This window comes from Mercenaria mercenaria, chromosome 4 (genome assembly GCF_021730395.1).
Source record: "Mercenaria mercenaria strain notata chromosome 4, MADL_Memer_1, whole genome shotgun sequence".
NCBI classification, from domain to species: domain Eukaryota; kingdom Metazoa; phylum Mollusca; class Bivalvia; order Venerida; family Veneridae; genus Mercenaria; species Mercenaria mercenaria.
The window spans coordinates 40,984,811-40,997,380 of record NC_069364.1 but is presented as its reverse complement, the minus strand read 5'-3'; the positions used below and the strand labels follow the sequence as shown (position 1 = coordinate 40,997,380).

The 12,570-nt window shown below is 34.9% G+C and overlaps 1 protein-coding gene across 1 annotated transcript in view; it reads left to right on the top strand.

Moving 5' to 3' along the window:
- LOC123551523 (interaptin-like) overlaps positions 1-12,570 on the top strand; it is a 47,113-nt gene that overhangs the window by 15,722 nt on the left and 18,821 nt on the right. Inside the window, exons 3-11 of the mRNA XM_053542152.1 lie at positions 1,910-1,948; positions 2,822-3,771; positions 4,627-4,844; positions 6,091-6,132; positions 7,836-7,956; positions 8,382-8,480; positions 10,351-10,503; positions 11,076-11,196; positions 12,363-12,526. Of these exons, the coding sequence (XP_053398127.1) occupies positions 1,910-1,948; positions 2,822-3,771; positions 4,627-4,844; positions 6,091-6,132; positions 7,836-7,956; positions 8,382-8,480; positions 10,351-10,503; positions 11,076-11,196; positions 12,363-12,526 (1,907 nt within the window). The remainder of the gene's footprint in view (positions 1-1,909; positions 1,949-2,821; positions 3,772-4,626; positions 4,845-6,090; positions 6,133-7,835; positions 7,957-8,381; positions 8,481-10,350; positions 10,504-11,075; positions 11,197-12,362; positions 12,527-12,570) is intronic.

Here is a 12,570-nt window from a genome sequence, read left to right as displayed (position 1 = left end):
TGGAAAGATTCCCTTGAAATAAAATCGTAATAAATTGATAAATGTTATGGTCTGCAACATCTTATCAAGATATTTTGATACTGCTTCTAAATAGATGTAAGCATTTATTAAGTTTATGATCAGTATATAAAGTCCCATTGTTTTCTGTTTTATTCCAAAATTGTTGGCTTACATTCAGATTACAGACTATTTTACGAGAAGCGCTATTTAAAATAGTATTCTCTGTGCCAGGCTGAAAATAAAACTGTTTGTGCTGAAAATACATTTTATTGATTTCATTTTGCCAATACTCACTTTTTATAGGGTTTTGAGCAAAATTATTTTTCGACTAAAATGTGTGGGTTAGTCATATGATAATTTAATTAAACTTTGAGGTTTGTACTTTTATAGTAGACAATTAAAGAAAACAAAAGACGAAAAGTTTTTCACAATCATGAATGCTGATTAATTGTCACAATGACTTGAACTCGTTTCCCCCTGCCCACCTCCCATAAACTATTTAAAGCAATTAAAGCTGGATGACCGCAGATGGGGTGAAAGAAGTTTTCTCTTAAAAGTGTAACTACATGTAGTAAGTTGCTTAAAATAAATTTGACATTATAAACAGCTTTATATAAAAAAAAATGGTGATTTTTAAAAAAAATTAATCACATACACAAATGTAACCTATAAAGGCTACCAAAAGAGACAAAAGTAAATGTCAAGTTGTAAAAAGGAGTGCAAAATGAAGAAATTTGTGTTTCTCAAAGATTTTTAAAAAAAATTCTTTGCTTTACTATGTAGATGTTCTATTATGTTTAATCCTCTTGATATTTGACACCATTGTAATATTTTATACATGTACAAATATTTGTAGATACAGATTGTATTGATTTTGAAATAATAGGTCAGGTATGAAAATGGTTTAATTGCTGCAGTATTTTTAGTAATGTTTAAAGAGGCAGTGACATACAGTTAATAAAAAATAAGGTTTTAAAAGCCTTAAAAATTCACAGATGTCTGTTTTGATTCTATCTAATGAAGTATTTTGGGCTACATTTAAATAAATAATTTTAAAATTGTGTTGCTGTGTAGAGCAGAAACTATATTGGGCAAACATGTATTTTTTCAGAGATTTGTATTTAATTCACAAATATATCCATTGGTCATTCCTTCTGTCATTCCTGTTTTTAGGCATATGGTCACAGATACATGTTTAAAAGCAAACACAAAAATATTGAACATCACAGTACAACAAGACTCATGCACAACTAAGCTTACTGTCTAAGGTCAAGGTCATAAATGGAGGCCAAAGGCGAAATAGCTTCATGTCAGCTCTATATCTGCTAAATCACTGAAAAGATTTTCATAAAACTAGCATCAGCTGTTTACATCGTCAGACAAACTGAAAATAGCATAACCAAGGTCACTCCTGAGGTCAAAGGTCAAGTGGTTTCATTGAGTTTCTGTTCTATATATATCGTCTAAACCATTTGATGGATTTTCATAAAACTAGCACCAGTAGTTTTTTTTACCTCCATGAAGACGAGTCCAAAGTGCATATAGCGTCCTGTATAAATGTGGCATATCAGGGGGTATAAAGCACTCACAGAGATAGCTCTAGTTTGTTGGTAAACTGAACACCATTAAAGGTATCTTTCAAAGATTTTACTATCGAAATTACATTAGACTTAAAAAGTAATGTATGGTGACATTGTTTATCTTGGTTCTTGCAAATTCAGGCAGAAAATAAAATCTTCCAGATACTGAACCAAATACTGTAACAGTAAAACCTGTCTTAAGCAGCCAGCCAAGGGAGTGGCAAAAAGTGGCTGCTTAATGCAGGTAATTTATAGGTAACCATAACCTCAAAAAACATGCTAATTCTTCTTCAGAAAAATAAATTAGAGAACTTAAATTTATATTTCAGACTATCAGAAGATGCTACAAGGCCGCTATCCATCTTCAGGTAAGCTTTTGTACAACTCTTGTCTACCAAATGTATGCTGTTTGCCAGTGGTTAAGGTGTTGGCCGCTTAACAAGGGGTCATGGCTTCTCGTACATTGTACATGTATGACACCAATATTGGTTTTTCCAGTAAGTGGACTCGAGTGGTTTAAATAAGCTTAAAACTTCCACCAAGCTATAAGAAGTAGTATAACTAACGACAAATTGGTAGATGCACATTTTGCAAGACTGTTCATTGAGCTATTGACACGGAACGTAATATTTCACCACACAAAAAATTTAGAAATATCCTTACATCATCAAACTAATATTTCACCTTATAAAAAATTCAGACATTTCCATACATCATATCTTTTTCTAAATATTTATCTTAAATAAATTGTGGCCTTAAATACCAGAATAATCATGTGATGCATTCTTGTTTTGTACTTTGTTTGGTTAGTCTTTAAGTTGAATTTAGATAATTCTTGGATAACTATCACTTGTTCAGTCCTAGTTCTAGAACTGAAGTAGGCAAAAATTCTGTTGAAAAGCTGCAAGCATAAAACATTGATATGATTGAATTATTTAAATGTGAAGTCTGTTCATGGAACATTTGATTTCAAAATTTTGACATTTATTTGACAGAAAGCATATTTAATAAGGCTCTGTAGAACAGATACGAAAATTAAATTTGTCACTTGTCAGATGATACCACTTAGGGGATTTCAAAATTTTAGGATATGAAATGTTTTTGACGAAGTTTTGATAGTTTCCCAGGCTTGAAAGACAAGTTTATTTTGTTGAAATGACTGTGTGTACTTACTGTCAGTTACAGTTTAAATAATTGTCATTGCTTCTATTAACTGGAAATTTATATTTTTGACTCTGTAGGATGGAGCAGCACGCAGCCTTCATTGCCCTCATACTCCAGCAGGTTTCCGGGAGCGTCAGGTCATTCGAGCCACTATATCAATCAGCGACACAACACCTCATCGTTGAGTCGACCAAACTCGCATAGCAGCTACTCCAATACTTACCAGCCTTCAAAGTATGGGCTAGCAGCCGATTCCAGTTACAATTCAACATTAGATTCTAATTTTAGAACCGTTCAAGCTGACAAATCCACTTCGAGACCAGAAAATGGCTATAATGACAGAAATTACGGGTTTGTCGGCCGCGAGTTTGACCTTGAACCCTATCGAAGCTCATCTCATAGAGGCACTGACTATTCCAGTGATTCCGGAAGAGGTCGTACCTCAAGGCAAACAATGGATTATTCTAGTGACAGTGGTATGAGTTTTAGACATCAGAGCCGTAAGTTAAGCGATTTTGAACTTGAGATTCCTAGTCCCGATACATCCCGTAATCATTCACGATCTCAAAACGATGAACTTTTTAACTCACCAACAAAAAGCCAGTTGCCGGCATCTGAATATCTCGGGTATAATGACAATCATGCAATATTTGAGGATCAAGGTAAACATGAACGCTTAGCAGATTATCGACATATATCAAAAAGTGAGCCAAATCTCGACAAATATCAGGGTATCGGAAACGGAAACAATGTACATAGCACAGATGAAGAGGAATTCAGTCCTCAACATGAGGATGAAGCAGAAACTGACGTCAACCATCATCTAGAGGAAGATGTAAGAGCAAACTTTGTGTCACCAGAAATATATCACGGAGAGATAGGTGATACAACATTAGCACATAGAGATACCAAGTTGCATTTAAAGAGAAATAAAGCTGGTGATCTGACCCAATGGCAGCAGAAACAGAGGAATTCACCAGCACCGGAACATAGCAGGCTTGTTCTGAAACCTTCATATCATAATGAGGTAACAACGTTTGATATAAAGTTTCCTATTGTAAAATACAGTAAAACAGCAATCGCTTGAAGTAACTAGGGTATTAGCAAAAAGGTTGAGTTTCCCAGGATTTTGAACAATCTAAGCATAAAAAAGTACTGTGAAATCACCAGGACACCATATGAATTTCTCAGGTCAGCTTTGGTGCTCGGCCCGTCGATGCTCAAATGGGCAATGTTTGATTTAGAAGTTTTAAGCTGTGTCGCAAGCTGTTCCAAAATCGTTACGAAGATTTATCATTAACCAGTTGTAAGATGTTCAAAATTGAATGTAATTTGGGAGATGGGCTGGTGGGGTATGTCAGACTTGTTTTGTGATATATTGAAATGAAACAAGTGCTGGATAAGTCTGGTTTTATTGTAGAAACAGCGTACTATATATATCTTTAAACTTCAGATAGTAAATTATAGCCTTAATTAATTTGAAAATGATGTTTGTAGTTTTTAGAATTATAGGAGACACATTGTAGGACTGTATAATTTGTTTTCTTTTATGACTTTTTTTATGCAATTCTTGCATGACAAAAATAAATGATTTATAGTGGCATGGCACATTCTTAAGAGTGTGTGTTTCATTATAATTAATGAAAAAGTCAAGCAAACACTGTAACGAAATTACCTTCTCTCTTCAGAAAAAAAAAACGTTAGTTTTGATCAAATTTGCTAGTTAGAAATTCCTTTGGAACTCTGTATCCCAAGTCTGTTTTTTTGAAATTGATAGTTATTTGGGTATAAAATTAACATGTCCCGGAAATTAAGAATCCTAAATTGGAAAATTGATACTTGCGTAAAAATGAAATTAATGGAGAATTTTTTCTTTTTTTAGAAACCATTACGAGATTATTCCCCCAGTATCCATGACAACCATCACTCATATGACAGCGATCGTCTTAGACCACATGACCCACATGACATGACATCACCCCGGCATCATGACATCACGGACATGAAATCACACAATCACCGTCATTCCAGTGAACAGTTAAACCATATTCAAAGTGCAGCAGATGCCATTATCAGGGACAAGGATGCAATAATTGATGAGTATGTACACCTTTGTTAGATTCTGTGAAATCATTGATTTTTGTGGGGGACTAGTTTTTATGCCCCACTTCGAAGAGGCATGAGTGTATTGCTTTGCACCTGTAAACGGTTTCTGCCTAATAACTTGAGAACCACTTGACCCAAAACCTTCAAACTTGATAACATAATTGGGCTTAATGAAGTAAAAAAACCCTTTTTTTGGAAAGGTCAGTAAGTTTAAAGGTTAAGGTCACAGGAACCACTTGACCCAGTATCTTCAAACCTGATAGTATGATTAGATCATAGTGATCGTGGGACTGAAAATGCGACAGCCTGTCATGGAGGGGGGTGGGGGGCATACATGTTTTACAAACAGCTCTTATCATGGTTGAGACAATCCACAGAATTTAACTGCAGCAACAAGTAAAAGTCCTAATCATTTTATGTCAAAATGTTCAAATCAGCAAATTAATATCCCCTTGAAATAGCCATTTTGGTCAAAACCATGAACTTTTGGACCCACGAAATTAAATGAATTCGCAGCATTCTGAAAAATATGTAAAATGATTGTTCTTCTGTCTGACTTTTATCCATCTCCATAAATGTCTTTGCAGGACCCATATATTAGAAAATGTCATAAGTGTTTTAGAACTTTCCTGTTTTAATGATTAGTACTCGGTCTTCATTGTTCTCCAGTCCAACACATTTGAGCAAAAATAACATAAACACATCTTTAAAAGTTATTTATTGGTTTCTCCCACAGGTTAACGGATGGAGGTTCACACTTACCACTGTTACCCCCATCTACAAAATGTGTAATTTATATAGATGTCCTTATTACGTCCTTAACCTTTAAGTATCCTAAAAAAGAAAGTAAAAATGTGTTTCTTTGTTAGGAATTTTCATTGATTAGTGTAATCATTATTCGCATTCCTTTTTATTTTAATACCAGCTTAATGAGAAACAAGTGGTAATTAAATCGCAAATTACCGTGCTTTAATTGGGAGTAAAAACTTGAATAGCAGTATGGTCTAAAAACTGTTATTGCGATTCTTTTCAGTTTTCCTTGGGGAATTGTTATATTGAGTAGCAAGGACTGAGGAAAATTTGTCATGAAAATTAATGATAGAACCTTGGGATTGTTTTTTTAGAAATTCATGAATGCTAATTTGCAATCTCGGGACAAACATCTGACGCTAGCAGGACTATTATTATCTGACAATATTCATTGTTCTCCTGTTGCGAAGTGATAAGGCTTTATTTTCAGAAAAGAGGAGAGGAAGGCGAGAATGCACGGTGAGCTGTTGGAGTAAGTTGAAGAGGGGCACGTGCAAATTTAGTTCATACTTTGCACACTGATACTGTCATGCAAAGAACATGTTTACTTAACAGTTGAAATTTATTTTCAGTTTTAATTTGTGTTTATAAGAGATTTTTTTGCCTCACTTGGAAGAAGTGGGGGTATATTGTTTTGGTCATGTCTGTTGTCTGTCTGTCTGTCTGTCCATTTGTTCATTCATCTGTCCATCCATCAGTAGACAATTTGATTTTTAATGATTAACTAAACAACGCTTTAGCCTGCAATGCTGAAACTTCATATACTGATTGCCTTTTGTTTTGGGGGTCAGTAGTCAAAGGTTAAGGTCAGAGTGACCTTGAGACTAAAAATAAAAACAGTTTCTTGTCAATAACTGGAGAGTGTGTAGGCCTATGGTGGTCAAACTTTATAGGACGATTGCATGTGGTCACTAGATGAACCCTACTGTTTTGGAGGTCAATGAGTCACAGTGACCTCGAAACTGGAAAATGTTCCCGATTAGTAATTGCGATTTTGGTTTAAGACTCTCATACATCATAGGATGATTGCTATGTTCTCAGGTTACACCATTGTTATAGTTTATGATCTTTTACCACAGAATGTCTGGGTCTGTGGCAATCAAACTTCATGGCATTAGTGGTTTTTGGTCAGCAGATGACTCATGTCACGGCATACTCCAGACTGAAAATTACACCTCAGTTATTTAAGACAGGCCATCATGATGGGGGAGTGTGTTTTACAAGCAGCTCTTAGTTCAGTTCTGATGGCCGTCTGGGAGAAACATTCTTGGTGTTGATTTATGTTTGTTACGTAGTTTTGTTGCGAAATTTGTTTTCGAGATGTCTTTTTAAGGTAAAAATAACATTTCTTGTATTTGTTTCCAGGATAACTGAACATTATAACTGACTGTAAAATGGCCATGAGAAGCAGTATTTCGTTTCTTGAACACTGTAAAAGCACATATTTTCGCGAGGTCAAAATTTCGCGAATTTGAAATTTTAAGTATTTTTGCGAGGTTTGATACTAGCGAAATTGTAAAAATGGTCACTTACTTGAAATTTGAATTATTAAACTTAAGGTGAATATTTATACGAGGATTTTTTTTTTTGCGAGATGTAGGGCCTCTTGAATATAATGAAAATTAAACCCTCGCAGAAATTTCTGTTTTTACAGTACATGTCTCTCAAAAATGTATTTTTCTCTTTATAAAATTCAGGCCCATGAAAATTACTTGGAAATTTTATGCAAAGGAAATGTAATGTAAATTGAAATATCTTGGAAAATTTTAAAAACAAGGCATTTACAAATAAAGCGAGAATTGAAATGAAATGTGTTTCAGTTTTTCAGGGAGAATAACATTGCAGGAATCTAAGCGTGAAAAGACTATGAAAATCATATTTTGACAGGATATTCAAAATGCATAAAGATATTTTTGAAAATTTAAATAATTATAATTATCCCCCTTGGGAGTTCTGTAGAATGATATATTACATGAATGGTGTTGCCTGGAAAGTAAAATCAAGTACAAACTATATCAAGAGTAATCAGACAGTAGGTAAAAAACAGTTCATAGACCATTACATACTGGTTGTTGTCATACAATTAATGAATGCAAAATATGACAAGAAACCTAACAAAAACATTAAGAATATAATAATGTTACTTGGCTCACAGTTACATTATTTGTCCCACAGATTGAAGGACCGTGTTGTTGGACAGGACGAGATGATAAAAGAATTGGAAAATAAATTACGCCGTAGCCTCATGTCAAGGGGAGGTAATACAGAAGATTCTGCTACATTCTCAAAAATGCAGGTATAAATATATTAAAGCATCAGTTTGGTGTAACAAAATTATTGTTTTGTATTGATAATTTCTGATCACAAGTTGTTAAAGACATACATTTATCTAATGTTTGTCTATTGATAACATGCTACATGGTAGTACATGAGTTGTAAAGATTTACTTATAAAGTATATGCAATTTACAATTAACAATATGTAAGTGTACAGTGCCTTCCATGTTAATCTGTTAAGAAGTTTGAGAAGTATTTTCAACTTACTGCCTCAACAGCTATTTTGAAGGACATATTTGTAATAATAGCTGGTTTGAGACCAAATAACACTTTCAGAATATTATTTCATTTATGATTTAACAATGATGGAAGACTACAGCAACAGCTTAAGTTTACTTTACAATGCTAATATTTAAGATAACACCTGTCTTTTCTCTTTTTTCAGGATCTAGAATTCAGAAATGCAGAATTGCGTTCTGAGCTTGCTAAACTAAAACTTCAGAAAGACACAGAAGTTGAAGATCTTGAAATCAAACTAGGGTATGTTTGAACAAGAAAATAGAGATAAAAGTTCAAAACATACAGAGCATTTACTTTTAAGCTCATGTACTATAATATCTTTATTTTGTTTGTAAAATTAATGGTAAGTAGATTAAATAAAAAAATCTTCAATGGCTGGAGAGTTCATACTGCTCATCCTTTTAAACAGGAAGACTCAAACAAATTGAGTCAGCTGTTGTTTTGCTTGGTTGTAGTCTGTGCTTCAAAAGGATCAACTAACAGATTTTATTATGTCTCCCCCAGGAGACATATTGTTTTTGCCCTGTCCGTCCTTCAGTCCGTCCGTACGTCACACTTCATTTCCGAGCAATAACTGGAGAACCATTTGACCTAGAACCTTCAAACTTCATAGGGTTGTAGGGCTGCTGGAGTAGACGACCCCTATAGTTTTTGGGGTCACTCCATCAAAGGTCAAGGTCACAGGGGCCTGAACATTGAAAACCATTTCCGATCAATAACTAGAGAACCACTTGACCCAGAATGTTGAAACTTCATAGGATGATTGTTCATGCAGAGTAAATGACCCTTATTGTTTTTGGGTCACTCCGTTAAAGGTCAAGGTCACAGGCTGAACCCGCATTTTCCTATTCCGATCAATAAAATGAGAATTCGTTCTGACTTGCCTAAATTGAAAAATTCAAAGACAGAATTGAACATCGAAATCACACACTGGTATGTTTGACAGGATTAGAATAAAGTCAAAGCAACAGGTTGCTTTTCAATAGTACAATCATTATTTGTTGAAATAATTGAGATAAACTTGAACAAACAATGGTGAACTTAAATATGCTACTTGTACAGAGCTCAAATGTCACTATTTTTTGTGAGTCTTGATCAAAGGTCAAGGTACAGACTTAAATGACTTGAAACCACAGGCAATATAAATTTTGACAGGAAATAAACTGACAATGCAAGTAGATGATCGCTACAATGAAACAGCCTAAACCCTCATCCTTGATTTCGCTGCACTGACCAGAAGTGCTATAACTTTATGAGAAGCGTTAAATTCATTACTGATCACGTACAGAAAACAATTTGATATAAACAGTGTAAATTACATTAAGTGACATTTCTGAATCATGTCTTGTAAATTTAGTCTTGTTTTAATTTCTTTACTGGTTCTGCATCTGTCAATTTAAAGGTACCTCCGTGGCTGAATGGTTCACATTGCCTCTGATAGATGTTACAGGAGTTCGGCTCATACCTAGGTGTTTTTCTTATAGGGTAGGGCCTAAATCTAGGCATGAGCCGAACCCCTGTGATAGATGTTGGTTAGAAACCTTTTTGATGCTTAAGAAGGTTCTGGTTCTACCCAAACAAAATAATGTCTGCAGGGGAATCTGGGGTCTTCGTCCACCATGTGAAGCTGGAAAGTCACCATATGACCTATATAAGTTTGATGTTAAAACCCAACAAAAACAATAAAATGACTTGTCTTTAGCATGCTATAGATTGGATAATATTTATGGCCCCACACATTTATGTGGGGGCATAATTATAGCTTTGCTGCTTTCCATACTTTCACAGATGAACAGGCTTGATGTGCAGATGACCATAAAGGAAGGAATTTTTTCTGTCAATAATTTTTTCTGCAGTTATGGCCTGTCGTTAGTTTTTGCTGTATAGAGGATGGCACAGTATGTTGAGGCATCAGTGTCCTATGGACACAATTTTAGTTCCATTTATTTTGTTTTTAAGAATCTACAATCAGCATTATATCTCAAATTATACCCAGCTATTAGGTGCAAAATCATAAGAACGCTTTTGACTTTCAAATTATGATGAAAAACCAATAATCTCCAGTATAAGTTTTCGATTTGTCTATTCTGATGCATGGATTGTTATATTTGCAGTTATTGGAGAGAGATGAGGAGGTGGGAGAATGGAAAAGGAAACATTTACAGCTCACTAACAACTATAAGGGTTTGAAGGAGAAATTAGGAGGTATGGAGAGGTACCTGGCAGATCTACCAACTCTCGAAGAATTCACCAAAAATGCTGAAGATATATCCTTTTGTTCTTCTGGATTTTTAACTGTTAAAAGGGGTGCAATCCAAAAAGATACTGACTAAATGGCAAACTGCAGATCATGATCAGACTGCAGTCTGATCATGATCTACACTGGTAGCAAAGGCAGAATGAATCGTGTCCAGCATGATAAGGGTTAAGAAGAATTTATTGCTATATTCACCATAAGTTTAATGCATCTAACCCTTCAAAATACAGAGTTGTATTTGAATGTAAAAACAGTACCATAGATCCATAGATACCCATGTATAATGAACACGCTTGTTTAATAGGCTACCCCCGCACCTCCCTTCGATTTTAGCCCATTGTAATTGTATTGAAATGCATTCAACAATGATTATTAACATTTTTGCAAATTCTAGACTAGGAAAGTTTTTCTGGTTACACATTCTTTGGTAGAGATATTAACATGTTTCATATATTATTAGCTCATCTAATTTTTTGAAAAAAAATGATGAGTTATTGTGCTCTTGTATTAAATTTGGAACAAGGGATAGTTCAAGAGAGATCCTGTATAATTTGGGTTGTTATATATCTTAACTGTGTTAACCTTGCCACATGTAATGAAGAGAATGAACTGAAGTCTGCCCAGGTAGCTGAACTCGAAGAGAAGTTGAAAGATACAACACAACAGCTATCTGAGAGAGATTCCACCATACATGAACTAGAAGGTAACATTTGAGCCTCACCATGAGAAAACCAAGATAGTGCATTTGCGATCAGCATGGATCCAGACCAGCCTGTGCATCTGTACAGTCTTGTCAGGATCCGTACTGTTCGCTTTCAAAGCCTATTGCAGTTAGAGAAACCGTAAGCAAACAGCATGGATCCAGACCAGACTGCGTGGATGCATAGGCTGGTCTCGATCCATGCTGGTCGAAAATGCTCTATGCTGGTTTTCTCATGGCATGGCTCATTTGGGTTTATGTTGTAAAATTCAGCTGAAACTCAATATTTCTAACTTGCTTATCTCAAAGTTCCAGTCATCTCAAAGACATTTTCAAGTCCCGCCCCGAAAACATGTGCACAAAATAACATTTTTAGTCAAATTTTGATTAGCTCGAAGCAAAATGTTCGATATTTAAAAATCAAGATACTGAGTTTTAACAGTGCGATAACATACATTTCTTATTTGACTTCATGGGGTAAAAATATTGAATTTTAAAGATGTAAGCTTCAGTGTCTCTTTTATTGTGAAGTTGAAATTGATGCTTAGACTGCTATACATGTAAGATTTCAGGAAGAAATATCGCTTCTCTGGCAGCATCATTTTGCATCTACTGACATCATTCACCAGGAAAAAGAAACAACTGTTTACTGTATTATTTTTTTTTCAGCACAAGAAATTTCAGAGAATTACCCATCAAAGTGCAGGAGGAGAAAAAAAGCTTTTTGTCTGGCACAAAATATTACTCACAGTTCTGTACTCATTGACACTATGTACAAAAGCATTTAAGTACTTGATAAATGTTTACCTCAGCTATGCTTTAGATGGTAAAAAGTGCTCACACTTGAATTCTAAAATATTTAACACTTGCCCTGCTAAATTTCTAAAATGGACTGGTCCATCATTCAGTTTGGGCAATACCACTTATTGATTAAATGGATGTCCACTGAAAATTTACTGACTGAATAGCGAACAGTGCAGACCATGATGATCTTGGACTGCACTGGTTGCATAGGCAGAATCACTTGCTGCCAGCAGGCTAAGGGTTAATCAGACTTTCATTTAATTTGACAATAATGTTCAGTATCTAATTCTGATTAAATGATCCATTAATATTAAAGGTCAAAACAGATGTATTTCATGCAGGTTTAAATTTTCATTTATCTTCAGGGAAACAGCAGCAGTTAGCCCACAAGATGAGAGAACTGACTGTAGAGATAAAGAGGATCAAATCCGAGGGAGAGGGAAAAGCTCTCGCTGAGGCTCAGGACGAGCTCGCAGACACCAGGGAAACCAAAGACAGAGCTATACATGATCTAGAAAAGGCTAAAAAGGTTTGTTCTACTTTCATCAATGTTGTTTTATTGTGTGAACACCC